The following is a 14,922-nucleotide window of genomic DNA, read 5'->3' on the forward strand; positions in this document are numbered from 1 at the left end:
TGTTTTCATCTAAGGTAGGGAGTAAAAAGTAGTAGTATATCGGGAATATTGGGAAATATCAGAACATAAGTCTTTCCACATTCTGTAGTGAAACCAATCCGACCAAGGGGGGGCAACATGATGCCCAGGTATTGTTGATTTTGATTCATGTTTTTGGATTCCGCCTGTTCCATTGCTATTCTCTTGTTCCGTCGCCGTCCTCGGCGTATCCAATGTCGTTATATCATACCCGTCGTAAAGAAAGATACAAAGTAGGAAACCTCAAGGGGATATCATCGCAGTAGTCTATTACTCCAACCTTCAAGCTTGTTGTTCAATGCACTGTGACTTCCTCTCTCTCACAGTCGTCGCATCGCCTGTGCGAACAGTCGACGCACGCGTCGTGCAACTTGACGGGAGCAACCGCTCTGCTACAACCGCACTAAGAAGGACCGTTAGCACAAGTAAAACAAGACCCAAGGAGAAGGAAATACTTACGCAAGTCCACATGACACGAGTCTCCGGTCTGGAGCGCTTGTGGCCCCTTCCTCCGTCATCGACATCCTCCGCGCTCCTCTTCCTCGAAGACATGGCAGTCTGTCGAGGGGCGACGGCGGCCTCGTCGGCCGACTCGCCGTCACTGGAGTCGTCGACCGAGCCCGTGAAGTCCATCTCGGGCAGCTCGGGGTCGACGTTCATCCACTCCGAGATGTCCCTCTTGCCGGCGCCGTCGCGGCCGGTGTAGTGGTTGTCGATGTGGTTGAAGCGTTCCACCCACGCGTTGGCGCCCTTCTTCGTGACCTCGACGGTCTTTTTGCAGAAGCCGCACCAGAAGCGCGCCTCGTGGTTGCGGCCTATGCGGCACCTATCGAGGGCCTTGTCGACCTTCTGGGCGTCGACTACGCTGTGCTCCTTCAGGAGATGGGAGCGAAAGGTCTCACGGCGGTTGCAGACCTTGCCGCAGGCTGTTGCTGTTGACGAAGACACTGTGGCGTCCTCGTCGGCGGCGGTGGTGCGGCGTTCATCGCATTTCCAGACCTCAGTTTGGAAGTGTTGGGAGTTCTCGTGGCGCTTCCAGTCGTTTTTGGAGCCGAACTTCTTGGCGCAGCCGGTGAAGGTGCAGCCATAGGGCTTGTCGTGGCGTTTCATGTGCTTCTTGAGCTCGCATCTGCGCATGAAGAGCTTTGAACAACCTTGTCGAGGGCATTCGTGGTAGGCGGCGGTCGATGGCGGGGGAGGGGGCTTCTCAGCTGTGGACGGTGCCGCGATTGATTGGGCCTTCATGAGCTTCTCGAAAAGGTGGGGGAACTTTTCGAGGAGTTTGAGTGCGCCTGTTTCGTCGATGTCGTCGATGGAAATGGACGATCCCTGAGAGGATGCCTCTTCCTGGCTGGTCTTGCTGCTGCTAGAGTCGCCAGACGGCGAGGCCTTGAATTCGCAATCCATGTCATCCGCGACGTATTTCTTGCGGAGTTCCTGTGGGCTTGGTGGCGTCTCGAGAGACTTGGTCAGATCGACAGTGATCTGGGGCTGAACCGCTCGCGATCCACGAAGTTCTGTGCGTGGCATCGAGATAGGCTTCAACACGGATGCTGGTCTGGAGATCTCCTTCGGCTGAACGTATTCGGTCTGAATCGTGGGCATGTTGTGCGGGCCCTCGACATTGGTCAAGTTGGGATCAAGAACGAGCTCGTCGAGGTCCTCCATCGGCTCCCCAGATGAGTTGAGTTCGTCGGCCAAGGGGTCCGAAACATAGCTGAAAAGGTCGAACCCCACCCCTTCGAGGTCTTCCTGTATCGTACGCAGAGCCTCTGTGGGCTTCTGCGATCTGCGAAATCTGTTAGCTGTGTTCAGACCAAGAAGATGGGGGATTTGGTAGCTCATACTGGTCTTGGTAGATGAAGCCGCTGAGGTCATCATCGGGTTGCACTGCTCTTTGGTGTACGCGCTTCAGATGCTGGCGGAAGTTGTCGGCTCTGGGCCAGATTTTGTCTTTAGTATGACACTGGCCAATGTTGCACTTGTAACGCGGAACTGAACTGGGCAGATTGGGGTGGCAGCTGGTTTTGTGGCGTTCAAGATCGTTGAGCGTGCCGAAGCCTTCCTTGCGGGAGCACCCCTCAACATCACACTTGTGTGCCTTGCGGTGACGCTGGGAGTGTTTGCTGATCAGGCGTTAGTATATACTGAATATGACAAGAGATGGAGGTAAGATATGGTGACGAAGAAACGCGAAGAGAATAACGAAAACCGCATAAGTCAAGAGGATGACATATGTGTAGTACCAGATGAGGGGAAACACTTACTTCAGCTCAGACCTGGTCTTACAGGGAGCATGGCAGTCAGGGCAAACCAGTTGCTTTTCGGCGGCGACATTTTGCACTGGTGCAGGCGTTGCAGTATGCCATGGCTGCATAGGGGTATCGCGAGCGAATCCGGGCGTAGTCAGGAACGGATTGAAGTCAAACACGTGCCCTGTGAGACTTTGGGTATCCTGGTTTTCATCGTAGACAGACCTGTCATCGACGCTTTGCTTTGCCCTGCTCTCATAGCCAGAGTCAGAGGGTTGGTATTGTAGAGGTTGTGTACCGCAATCGGAAGGGGCCCCGGTACTCCTCCATCCGCTGAACGCAGAGTGGTTGCGTCGGTTTTCCACGCTATTGATGCCATATCCTGGTTGGGGCACGGTTTTAAGGCCATTCCATGGCCCTTCATCATTGGCATAGAAATTCCTCAAACTGTACGGCTCCGGAATGTTGTTCGAGGGGCGGGCGCCTGCTACGCTAGCCACATCGAACGGGAATTGCGATTTCATAAGGTGCTCCATCCCCATCGGTCTCGACATCTCGGTAGGGGAAAGCTCAATCGAATCAGCAGGGGAGTGCCCCGAGATGTCAGAGGTTGGGTGTGACTATTCATGAGAATTAGCGCTGCTAATGGTTGAACATCCGGTACTGATGTCCGTCGGCTAAATCTCCATGTCCTTCGACTGTATATTTCGAACGAGATGGAGAAAGACAAGATCCAAAGCGTCGCGGGTGTCACATACTGAGCCTTCTTGTTGTCCCCTATACATGTTCATGTTCTACTGATGAGGCCGGGAGTTAGTTGGGTTCTTGACATTAAATGTTTGTATAGCTACACAGGTCTGCGAAGGAATGTGACCCGGGACGTGAGAGCAGGTCTGCGGTCCAAATGATATTGCACTTCGGATTTCATCTGAAAATCAACATGACCAACGAACACTGGCTCGATGTCACTTGAATATGGATGAAGAGATATGCGCGATGGGGCAAAGAAACAAGGGCACCAACCTTGGATTACTGTGGGAGCGAGTACTCGGTTTATCCAAAGCGGACGTATCCGTGTCCTGGTGCTAATTAGGCAGTCGACTCGGACTCGGGCCTAGTCGCAACAGGCAGCAGTCGATTGTCACCGAGAAGCCTGAAGTCGGCGCGACCGAGATCGAGAGAGCTCACGGACGGTGCGGCGAGGCAAAACGGAAGGCCGGTCGACCGAGTTCAAGGGTAGGTTTTTTGATGTGGTTTAAGGTAATTAATTACCGGTCCGTGGTGGGTCGTTCGGAGCCGGAAATGGACGGAGGCGCAAGATCAGGCACTCACTCAGAGGGAAGACAAGGGTGGCTGGGCGAGGAAGATGGCGATACAGTCGTGCGGCGAATTCGCAGGAAGACAATGGACGAAATAGAAGAAGAGCGACGAGATGAATCAGGCGAACAGAACATGGACGGGGGAAGTTGAGAGATTGTAATCATCCGGGGCGAGCGAGAAATGGCGGCAAGTGAGGAGGGATGAGGATGAGCAACGCACCACGAGGGGCGCAGTCTGTCTGTCGTCCGCCCTGTCTTTTCGGTGTGCAGCTAGGCAGCCGGTCGCCTTGTCCCTCTGGTTGCCTAACTTCTGCTTCTTGGCCATTGTGGTTCTCATTTGGTGATACGTCTCAGTCTAAGCCATATTGGGTACTGCCTTTAGTCATCAAGCGACAGAAATCCCCGCCGTGCGCCCGGGTAGAGGAACTCGCCCTGGATCAATAGCTCTTCCGGAGGTCTGTCTGTCCGCTTTCGATTTAGCGCGAGTTCGATTTATCTAATAATTACTGCTTGATTATTATGCGAGATGGTTCGCCATCCCTCTCGTTTTTCCACTTTGCCTCACGCTACTACGACCTACCAGTGGATTGAGTGTAACTTGCTTTTATCACAAAACACTTGCAAAGCGAAGAGTCAAACATCCAGTGGGATGTCCGAAATTGCTACAACATGATCGATTGATTAAGTTATTAACGATCCATCGCTAACACACCATACACATTGCAGTCTCCCACTCTCAGCGCGAAGCCACTCTGCGAGGACTGAGAATAGGGAACAGCAACATCTACATACATTCACGAGATCATCAGTCGAGGCTGACTGGTATTGGAAAGTTTTGCCGTGTGCAATTGTACAACATGAGCTGATTTTCCCCAATAGTCTAGAACCCCAGAGCTTCCTGTGAAGAATGTCGTTGCGCTACCTTAGCTTTGAGGGCAAGATCACCAACATTAATATCAGCGTCTGGAGACCGTGAGGAACCCAGTCGTCAGACCTCTTTTTCGGAAGAGAATGGAGAACGATCAAATCATAAAAAGAGAAAGCTTCTAAGAATGAGATCGAGTACTCGAGACTCCTACCTCGTCGGCATCAGCACCAACTTAGCAGCAGTACGTAACAATAGCGAAAGAAGGAACATCGGAAATGTCACTGGTGACGGTAGCAACATATGTCACCACTTGCCTCCATAATGCAGCTCCACAAGCGAGGCCGAACCAGCAGGACATCGAACAGGTCGCAGAGGAGTCGTATTCCGCCGGGAAAGAGTTGGAGAATTCAACAACGAGGCCCCTCACACTCATCCGAGCAGCTGCGCGGAGCACATTTGCGAACGAGAGCTTCCACTTCTCCCGGGTTTGCGCGCAAGTGCGCGTTACCCCATATCACATATGCGCACTCAACGGCATTCAGCACCTCGAAAAATAATCGTCAAAGTCTCGCGCAATTTGCCCCTTTCAGCTTGTTGATGGCCAGTGGAGATGTTTGCGAGAAGAGTCTTCTCATCCGGTTTTCGTTATTCTGCACAGTATCCTCGTCTTTCCTCTCAGCTCAGAAACAGCGTGCATTTGGTCAACTTTACAGAGTGCTCTCCGGTTCCCCCATTGTGATCTATCACTTTTTCTTGCTTTTCGAGACTGTTGTCTCCCGACGGCGTTGTCCCCCCACTTAAGACCGCCAAACTCATCGCGGGGGGTCCAGACCTGCTTCCGATCCATGACCTGCACCGCCCAACGGCACCAAATTGCGCTCCTGGCGTACGCCAAACTCCGGAGGGATGCCTGCATGATTTTGAACGTCGTCCTTTCGGGTAGCCCAGACGAGGAAGGTGGGCACTTGTCCCCCGGTTTCACCGGATGACGAGTGCAACTACTCTGCTTCTACGCATACCTCGATGCGCTTGCCCTACGATAAGTAGGCGCTCCAATCCCTAACGGATGGGGCACTTCATCCTCGCCTTCTCCAATAGGATGGCATCCGCACATCATTTGTCCATGTTTCCAGCATCGTCGAGGGCGGAATCGACCTGTCCGGCTTCTGCTTCTTGGCAACAGCCGACATCTCAGCTTGCTCATCAACCGCCTATCGGGCCGCTCCGCAAAGATGCAACTGACTTAATTCAAAATGGCAGGCTTGGCTGATTGGGTGCTGTTGGTTGCACGCTCCACACTCTAGACAGGTACTTGACGTTCCCCTCTCATGTCACACTGCAGTAAACCCAGACGAGCCCCAATACGAGGAGAATCGAGACCGGAGTCCAAGATTCGATCGAAATCAGAATACTTAGCACCTTCGGCCGAAACCTCTGTAGCTTGAAGAGCCTTCCTCTTAAGGAACCGCACGGGGCCGTCGAGAAGTGTTTGCCTCAACGCTAAGATGTCGACAAGGAATTCGATATGCTTTCTGCATGAGCAAGACGCACCTAGGAAACAAGATGGGGCCCATCCTGAGGTATACAGTTGTGAGGTTCTTGAGGAGAATCTGACCTCAGGAGGGATGCCGTCCAGAAGGGAAGCCGTCCAGGAGGGACCGACTGTGCTTTGGACGCCATTCGATCATAAGTATTTCACATCTTTGCGCATGCCTTACACAAGCTGGCGGTCCAAGTATGACGCTAATCAGACCAAACCCGGCAGACCAGAACTCCCAAGGTATCCAGTTCATTGGGACCGTGTAGCTGCTGCGTCCTCGTTCAACGCCTTTTTCTGAAAAGACCTAGACGCCTCTATCCAATCTGCATGATCAGCTACCCGGCTTGGTCGAAACTAATCTACGTAGGGTAGCTGTTGGGGCTTGAGCAGGGTGATTAATGAATCGGTGACCTCGCCCCTCGACATGCTCAGCCTGCATATGATACCAGCCAGCAATCAATCATCTCATGTCACTAGGGCACACTGTGTGTCCGGCCTTGAGGCATCATCAAATGCAGCTGGACGTAAACGGCTATTTGACGACGGTGATGGTCTAATGTGATGTTGAAAGGCCTGGAAAATGGTGGAGCTTCGTATATATAAAAGATCACATTTCTCAGGCGTTCCAGGAAACAAGTTTCTGAGACATACCCTTTAAATATTCACTTGTCGACTTGCAACTGTACGCCTTGAATCGAGGTTCATCCCAATATCAGGACCAGAATAGCTATCTTTCAAACGCAAACAAAAGATTAAACCTTGAAGAGCTATCACAAGAACCAGTCTCTGGTGTAAGTCACCTTCAAGTTATGTTGACGGTAGCTAACCTGCCATGATAGCTCGATCGAAAGTATCAAGAACCACTCCAGTACCATCCATTCCTCCAACCGAGTCCAAGTCGATTCGATCATTGCCCAAAATGTGCGACTTCGAGGAATTCCTCTTCACCTGCAGCCACTCCATCGTCCGGCTGAAGTCCTACTGCCACTTCGCCCGCAACGACCCGAACCACCAATGCTTCAGCGTCCAGGTTCTCCGCAACTCATGGCAGCAGAGCACCCCGTGCGATAACTGTCTCTCGGCGTGGCAGTCCCCGCAAGGGCACCAGCATGTCGCCGCCGGTTTCGGGAGGCAAGAGTACGTCGGCGGTGGCCAGCGCCGTCGCGGTTGAAGTTGGGGGATCAGCAGCCACCGCCGTCGCCGCCAACTTTCGGAAGCCGGAAAACGTATTTCGAGGAAGGATTCATGTCATTATCGTTCGGTTCGCTGTCGTTTACAAAAAAAGGTTGAGCAACTAGGATGACGCGTCGGGTAAGGGGCGGTTGGGTTGATCGAGCCCTTCACATGCTCGCGTACACACAACGCACAAGAATGTTCGGGAGGTTGACGATGTTCAAAATTGTTTTTTTCTAATTTAGTTTGGTGGGGGTTCGTTTTTTTCTTCGGGATTAATTTGCATCGAGACGGGATGGCTTGATTTGATTGACGTCGTGTTCACTTCTACATATACACACATCGGGTCTCAGATATCTCCGCCCCTTGGGTCGGGCTTTGTGCCACTTCTTCTGCCTTGGTTTAGAGGGAAAACAAGGGGGGAGGGAGGGAAGGAGGATGGCGGGATTGGCGGCCTGAAGATGCAGTGGTACATGTATCTCGATTCTCCCCGTAGACATCATCCACTTCGTACATACGTATGCAAATGCGCGGCGAACCTGGCACGGAGTGACGTGAGAAAAGAGTCGACCTCGAGAATACATTGACTTGTGGTCCAGATGATTCTCCGAGTCTACTGCCGTTCGTAGTATTTGGTTTCCGAGATGTGATCAGGCATAGGAGTCTAGAACGGGGATGGCGCTGTCACATACATACTTGGGGACGCCCGTTGAATAACATCTCGTTCAATGATATGCCGCCAGACTCGATGACAGGAGAGCTGTATATGAGGCTCCCACTGTGTTCTGTGCTACACTACCAGAAATTTGACATGTAGCCCTTAGGGCAAGAAGCCACAGATCGGATAAATTGAAGAACGCCTTCGGAGCATGGACTGTGAACTTTGCTATGGACTGCAGCTGTAAGTGATCTCTTTCCAGATATTCTGTCTGTTCGCTCACAATAATGTCACCAAGGTCATCAGGAATCCCGATACCCTTCAAATCGCCCTCGGGCCGGGGAGAGGGTATAGTTGAGCCCAACTAAAGGCATTACCAACTCCCCAACGGAAGGTATGCATGCATACAGAACCATAAACTAACGGACAGGTAGGGTGATGGTTTATCCCCGACATTCAGAATCTGAGGTGTTCATGCCAATGGTGGAAACAGCCTTCCTGCGTGAAGCTGGCGACACGGGCGCATGCAGCTGCGACCACACGCTGTTGTATGACAAGCGGTTGGGTTGGCTCCACTGGGACGGGCTCCCTGGTGCAAGAAAGCGTGTATCCTGCAGATGAGGAGACAATGAGAGGAGAGAAAAAAGGGGTTCCCCTAGCTGAGATGCGAGATGATGTTTCTGGGACAATAAACTGCGTAAGCTTCGAGTCCAAGACACGTCATTTGTTACCACGCCCGACACCACGAAGTGCCCAGCAATCCGCCGGCCGGGTGGCTCATGTCTGTTGCCGCTTCCTGAGTCATTAGGGCTTGATATTGAGGAGCTCCTGTTCCAAGTGCTCCAGGGATGGGAGGAAAGGCTGAACCCCCAGCTTGTCAAACACGAGACCCCTCAAGCCTGAGTGCACGTTAGAGTGGGGGGTCAGACAGCAACAGTGGCATTGCATATGAACGACAGCTGCTGTGCACGAACGGACGTGTTGAGAGAAGCCCACAGGCGATGGGTCTGTCGTCGAATAAGCTTTGGCGTTCAAGGGCTTTCGCATGCACGACCAGCTGAAGGGAGGAGAATGCGACGTCGGACCGCATGGTGGTGACCGAGGGATCAAGATCAGTTCTTCCCCACGCCGCGGGCGGAGAAACTGAGGGGTGAGAGAATAGTCACGAATGGGAACGACGAGTCAACGACGCCAAAAACCTTTCTGGTGTTGAAATAGAGCCACAGGTGTGTGATTGGGTTGAGGACGTGGCTACGTTTACACTCGCTCATCAGAGCGTCCCACGCCCAAACGAAGGATATCTTGGACCTCCCCACCATTTGTTTCCTCACAGTTTTGGATCGAGTCGTTTCTGCCCCGTCACTTATCTTTCATTCCGTGTTGGTAGCTCCGGCGACGCGGCCGACTACGTTGTAGCGCTTAGAGAAGAAGGTAATCCAGTCGTTCAACACGCCCTTCTCCTTGTCGGTCAGGTCTGACCAGTCAGCACTGACGTCCTCAGGCTTCGTGGAGGTCTTTCCCAGAGCGCGGGAAGCGTCCTTTCCGGCGAAAACTGGAGGAATGTTAATATCGAGTCGAACTCCGATTCAAATTGCACTTGCCGTTGTATGATCCGCCTGCTTGGTACGCCTTGTTTCCGGTAACGTCGTAAACGATACCCTAGAGTAAAATAAGTACATGTTCTTGTCATGAAAATTGATCATGAGCTCACCTTGATCGCGACGTATGTCTTGCCGTTGGGGTCCGAGCCTATTGGAGTCTCAAATCAGTACGGCAAAGGGTAACCAGGACTTCTGATATGCGCGACGTGACCCTCAATCTGGGATAAACAGCTCGACGAAACAAATTTCTGTAAGTGATTCGGCGCAAATACGAAGATATATGAACTTTCTGTTTGAGTTTTTAAATAAACAGGTAACCAAGACGAATCTGTGAACCTGCAGACGCAGCGTCGTGAAGGAAGCGGTCTGTCGTCCGCCCATAGCTCACAGCCGCAATAATTCACATCGCGTGTCATCACCCAGAACACCTATACAGTATAATGGAGGACTTTTAGCAAGGGAATGTCACTCACCATCAGCCTTGGCCAACTCCTCGAGGGTGATGGGGTCGTCCTTGGGCGGTGCCAATTCGACCGGGTTCTTAGGCTCAAACTTTCCAGCCATTTTGTGAGTGAATGCGTGCGAAAACAGTAGGGATATTCTTGGTGATATGGTCGGGGCACAGAATAATCTGCAAGTGTTGTGGACAGCTTGGTTTTATTTAGGCAAATGATGATGTCGGGGGGAAGAAGGTCGCCATTTGCCCCTCTGATGCCGAAGGAGCTTCCCCACGATCCGACACCACCTTGGTGGGGGGACTGCCTCGGAGAAAATAAGCATGTCCCATTGGCTGTGCGAAAAGTTAATGGATCCACACCAGCAAGAGCTCGAGGCCCCTGCGAAATGATTGCTCTGGTCGTTGATTTTTCAGGTCTGTACGTCATTCGACTCCATCTTCCTGTCGCACTTCGCATCGTACCATTCACTCTTCGCACTCTACCTATCCGACATACAACCTTCACAAACAGTACAGACTAGGAAGCGATACGACAATGGCGGCCGCGCGCATCACGGCGTGGCGCGCTATCGATCGCCTGTGTCTTCACCGGGCGATGAGGGCGCCCACGGCACCCTCGGTGATTCTGCGAGCCAGCGTTCCTTCAAGCGCGACGAACCACAGAAGCACTCAATTGAGACAGAATAGCACGGCCAGACCACCCAGAAATGCGCCGAAGAATCAGAACTCGACCCCTCCGCCACCTCCGCCTCCTACGTTCGCATCATTCTTCCGGCGAGCTCTATCTATTCGGGGTCTCGCGAACGCCTTAACACCGCGAGGAATGAAGAAGATGTTCAAAGAAAGCCCAGAGGAGCTTATACTTGCATTGACGATGTACGTTCTTAAGCTTTATAGGCTTGACCCCAGCACTGACGTGTTTGCTCTTCAGCCTAGCTGGCCTAGCTGGTGTTGCGATATACATCGTGAAGGTTTATTTCGACTACTTCCAGGCCCGCCAATTCACCAAGTACCCGAAGCCAGTTGCGAAAGCCCTTCGAAGAGCACTATACTACACAAACATCAGCCCCGACGCGAATCTAGCGAGGAAGTACTACAAACAAGCGCTGGAGATCTGCAACGAACTCCAATTGGACCCGTTTTCCGACGACGTGCTTGGCATCAGAATTCAGACGGCCGCCTGGTTGGAGAAAATTGGGAACTACCAAGGTGCTATTTTGGTTCTCAACTCTGTCCTGCAAGATTGTATCAAGTGGGTTGAGTGGCTGGAAAAGTCCGTCGCCGACGGCACGGTTGATAAGTCGGGCAAGCCGCCTGCTGTCAAGGTACTATCAGAGGATCAACGTCCCACTGTCGCCTCGGACGGGGATGAGGAGCCACCGGAGAACTTGTGGCGCAAGCGCACAAGGCTACTTGCGAAGGCTGTCGGCACAAGTACCAAACTGGGTGCGCTGTACTCTGACGAACACGTCTTGGAGCCAGAAAATGCCTTGGCGCGGTTGACGTGGGCCGTCGAAACTGCGTTGTCAGAGGCAAGACGCCGCCACAAGGAGGGTGTCAAGAAGGACGAAGGGCCTTGGATGAGCCCAGAAGAGATTGGCGGGGCGATGGAATGTCAGTTCAATTCTCGTCCTCTCGTTAAGCTTTGCTTCTTGAAGGCCATTTTACTAACTCTGGTTCAGCCCTGGCCGATCACTACTCGTCCAAACATCAACCTCATCTGGCAGTGCCCCTCTTTTTTCACGCCTTGCGTCTTTGCGCCGATCCTTGTCATCGAGTTACTATCAGTATGTGGCCTCAGCGTTGCGTTTGGCTATCCTAAGCATATCGCCATGTGGCTGACATCTTTCTAGTGAATAATCTAGCTGTAGCCTTTGCTACGCATCCCACAACGACACCTGTCGATCCCATTCCTGGAGCCCCTTCTACCTCTGACGCACTTTCCAACCTGGATGTGCCGACAGATCGCGCAGGATTGCTCGAGGCAGCTAAAAACTGGGCTAGCAATGCTTACTCACACTCAAAGGATGTGAAGGGCGACGAGCGTACGGAAGAATGTGACGAGGCTTGTGCTGTTGCCTTGACAAACATGGCCGACATTGCTGCTATGTTGGGAAAGAAGGATGTCGCACGAAAACGCTTTCAACAAGCCATTGAGATGAGCAAGAAGATCGGTTTCGAACCTGGCGTGACTGAGGCTGAGGCTGGCTTGCAGAAGCTGTGAGAACTCTTCCACACTGGCTGGTTTCCGCGCATCCCACAACTTCAAATTACACACGAGATTGCTGGGACCCCAACCTTGCAACGAGATTGGGTATGCGATGGCACAGAAACTCTCTCACGCCACCAAGCACCTGCATAGGGCTAGAAACTGAAGACGTCCTGCGAAAAAGTCACCTCTTTTGCGAGCATCCACCTTCGGAGACTAATTCGCAATAGAAGGGTATGATTTGGACCGAAAACAATTTTCGAGCACTTGTCTCATAGGAAAGCCGAAAGATGCTTGACCAGGGATACACCGAAGGAAAACTACCGTATTTGTTAGAGCCACCGCCTGAGCAATGAGCGGAGCCAATAGGCCTCTATTCCAGTGTCAGCCCTGACAATGCAATATCACCATACTCGCATAAACTTCAAAGAGCACGAGTTCCGCAGACGCTGCAGTTACTGTCCTAAGAGGTGCGTTCCCTCGTCACAGGGCGTATGCAGGACAGTCAGTCTCGGCCTGTCAAGGGCGGATTGGTTACGATGTAGCCCATGACTTCGCAGACGTCAATGTGCACCATCGCCACCATTCAGCCGGAGTCGCTTCCCACATCCAAGCGGAATCCAAACGTTTACTGCCGTTGCGTGCCTACTAGGTAGTCATAGAATGAGCGGACGCACACTGCTCGATGGGCCCAGCCTCCTATGCCATGCCTGCATGCTCACCCCGGCATGTCAGCCGTGGGGCTCAGCAAAAATTACCCTTTTCGGAAAATAGCTGAGCTCTTGCGGGGACAAGCCTGGCTGGCCCTACGAGACGTCAGCGGACGGCTACAGCTCAACTAGCTGGAGATGGTGTTCACCAAGGAAAACCAATTGCTTGTGCCTAGTGATGGAACCTCGTCGAGTTCTCGGCAAGTTGAATCCCCTATCCGCCCGAAACGGTGAGGGTATTCGTTACCGTCAAGCTTGAGACGTGGACAACCCCGGAGATTGCACGACTTGCATGGGATAGTACTGGTTTTACTCGTACCGCAAATCTTTGAATACTCCGATCTCTGCAGATCGTGCCCTAGGCAGCAAAATCCCCATCCTCTGGAGATGTGTAACGCACATTCCAAATCGCCTCGGGGCGATGTCAGTCGGCCTTCACTTCAAAGACTTAGCCGAGGCATTTGCGGATGCCGTTCTTCCAAACACACTGCCGTGGACAGCTTGCAGCTCTTGATGAGATTTCTGGAAAAAGCGCTTTTCCTAACCGACGACATGTCCTCCAAACGCGTCGTACAACATATCAAGGGTCGGAAGACTCTACCCTCCGCCTGTATGAAGACTGATACGCTGTATCTGCGTCACACATGGAAGTGGCCTCATTGTTAATGTTCACGTGGCACAACATGTCGCTCGGGGCTTGCTCGGGACCAAAGCATCGTTGACTTCGCATGTATTGATGGACCGCAACCAAACTTCGATTTCAGTATTGGTCTCTGGCGGAATTTCGGGAACTCTCTCCGGTACATATCCACTTCACTTGCGATGGGTATCACCCGTCCGCGGGTTCAGTTGCAACAGCCCAAATGTGCATTCAAGCTTAAATCCGCGGTCTGTCAGATTTGCCAGGCCACTAAACCTCTTGGCCTTTCGCATCGCTGTCTCTACCTGGTTTCTCCAGAACGAGCTCTCGGCAAAGAGACTTGCCAACTTAGATATGGCTTCACAGAGTCGGGAGGCGATTGCAAGCCATGAATCAGACAACACTGACCGCGATCAGTATTGACGGCAACTTTTGAACGTGCAGTCTTCCACGGCGATCGCCCAGTCCAAACTCGGCTCCGATATTTCACGTGGAGTTCCACCTCGCTAGCGGCGTCTCGGCCGTCCTAATGCCACCTGCTGCTGCTTTGAGTACCATGTTTTCGGACTGGGGCCCAACGCCCGGTATCAGAGCAACATGGGGAGCGAGATCCATGCTGACAGATTAGATCAGCACCCTGGAAGGACTGAAATCAACCTACAGCGGTATTGCACATTGGGGGCAAAATCTCTCCTTAGCCTCCTTCGCGCAGCGGCGGCCGCGACGTATCACGAAAACTATGGCTGTGTGGAAAAAAGACGGCCGGCTGACACCGACTCAATCAATCGGCGAGACAAGACTGTCACAAACTATAATTGCTGTTCTAAGCTGATTGGGGATATGGTATTACATCCCGCTCCTGGGCGACTCAAACGGAAATACTGTCATGGTGGAGTTCCGCCCCCGGAGCGCGGGCTCCGGCCGGTGGGTTCGGGCCCGGGGCGGGAGCTGGAATGCTGATCACCGGCCCTATCCGAACATTGTCCGCCCCTATTCGTACATCAGGAGGAACAGCCAGCGGCACTGGTACATTGCTTTGCGCCATAACTTACGGGAGAATCGGTCGCTGTATAATTTTCGACATGCTCCTCGATGCCCATGTGACGCATTTACAGCCGGCGAGGGTTGCCAAAGGCACTATTGAGAACGCTTTCTCCGAACATTTTCCGGCAATAGCAATGGCGAGTCTTCTGTGAGCGATGGAACAGTTGCCGATTGGCGCAAAGATACGGTGCACGTTGCAACCCGCGCTTTAGGGCCGTTCATTAGTGCAGCGGACTTCCACAACGGCTGGGCTTGGACAATAACTACCGCTCCAGTAACAAATTTTTCTCATTCTCTCTCGTTCGGAAACATCGAATAATGGCCAATCCAGATCAACAATACATCAATTCTCTTGGCACCCGCAGAGCTCTGGTGTGGGCAATAAGAAACCATCTTGGCTCCCGGCATGGACTTCTTCTTGCTGAATGAGGCT

The 14,922-nt window shown here is 52.5% G+C and overlaps 4 protein-coding genes across 4 annotated transcripts; 2 read left to right on the forward strand and 2 right to left on the reverse strand.

Annotated features, from left to right (window-relative positions):
- Positions 1-313: 313 nt before the first annotated feature.
- On the reverse strand, positions 314-3,914 carry CkaCkLH20_00087 (uncharacterized protein; the record flags this gene model as incomplete). Its single annotated transcript, XM_038882807.1, has 5 exons — positions 314-421; positions 478-1,807; positions 1,866-2,144; positions 2,286-2,890; positions 3,810-3,914. The coding sequence occupies 5 exons, from the start codon at positions 3,912-3,914 to the stop codon at positions 314-316; spliced, it is 2,427 nt and encodes an 808-aa protein (XP_038751512.1).
- Positions 3,915-6,916: 3,002 nt separating this feature from the next.
- On the forward strand, positions 6,917-7,168 carry CkaCkLH20_00088 (uncharacterized protein; the record flags this gene model as incomplete). Its single annotated transcript, XM_038882808.1, has 1 exon — positions 6,917-7,168. One exon carries the CDS (start codon positions 6,917-6,919, stop codon positions 7,166-7,168), a length of 252 nt encoding a protein of 83 aa, XP_038751513.1.
- A 2,030-nt stretch (positions 7,169-9,198) lies between these two features.
- CkaCkLH20_00089 (cytochrome b5-like heme steroid binding domain-containing protein) lies at positions 9,199-9,993 on the reverse strand (the record flags this gene model as incomplete). Its single annotated transcript, XM_038882809.1, has 2 exons — positions 9,199-9,380; positions 9,903-9,993. 2 exons carry the CDS (start codon positions 9,991-9,993, stop codon positions 9,199-9,201), a joined length of 273 nt encoding a protein of 90 aa, XP_038751514.1.
- A 716-nt stretch (positions 9,994-10,709) lies between these two features.
- CkaCkLH20_00090 (TPR domain-containing protein) lies at positions 10,710-12,110 on the forward strand (the record flags this gene model as incomplete). Its single annotated transcript, XM_038882810.1, has 4 exons — positions 10,710-10,762; positions 10,818-11,500; positions 11,569-11,673; positions 11,740-12,110. The coding sequence occupies 4 exons, from the start codon at positions 10,710-10,712 to the stop codon at positions 12,108-12,110; spliced, it is 1,212 nt and encodes a 403-aa protein (XP_038751515.1).
- Between the last annotated feature and the right edge of the window lie 2,812 nt (positions 12,111-14,922).

The sequence above is a fragment of the Colletotrichum karsti genome, assembly GCF_011947395.1.
Source record: "Colletotrichum karsti strain CkLH20 chromosome Unknown Scaffold1, whole genome shotgun sequence".
NCBI lineage: Eukaryota > Fungi > Ascomycota > Sordariomycetes > Glomerellales > Glomerellaceae > Colletotrichum > Colletotrichum karsti.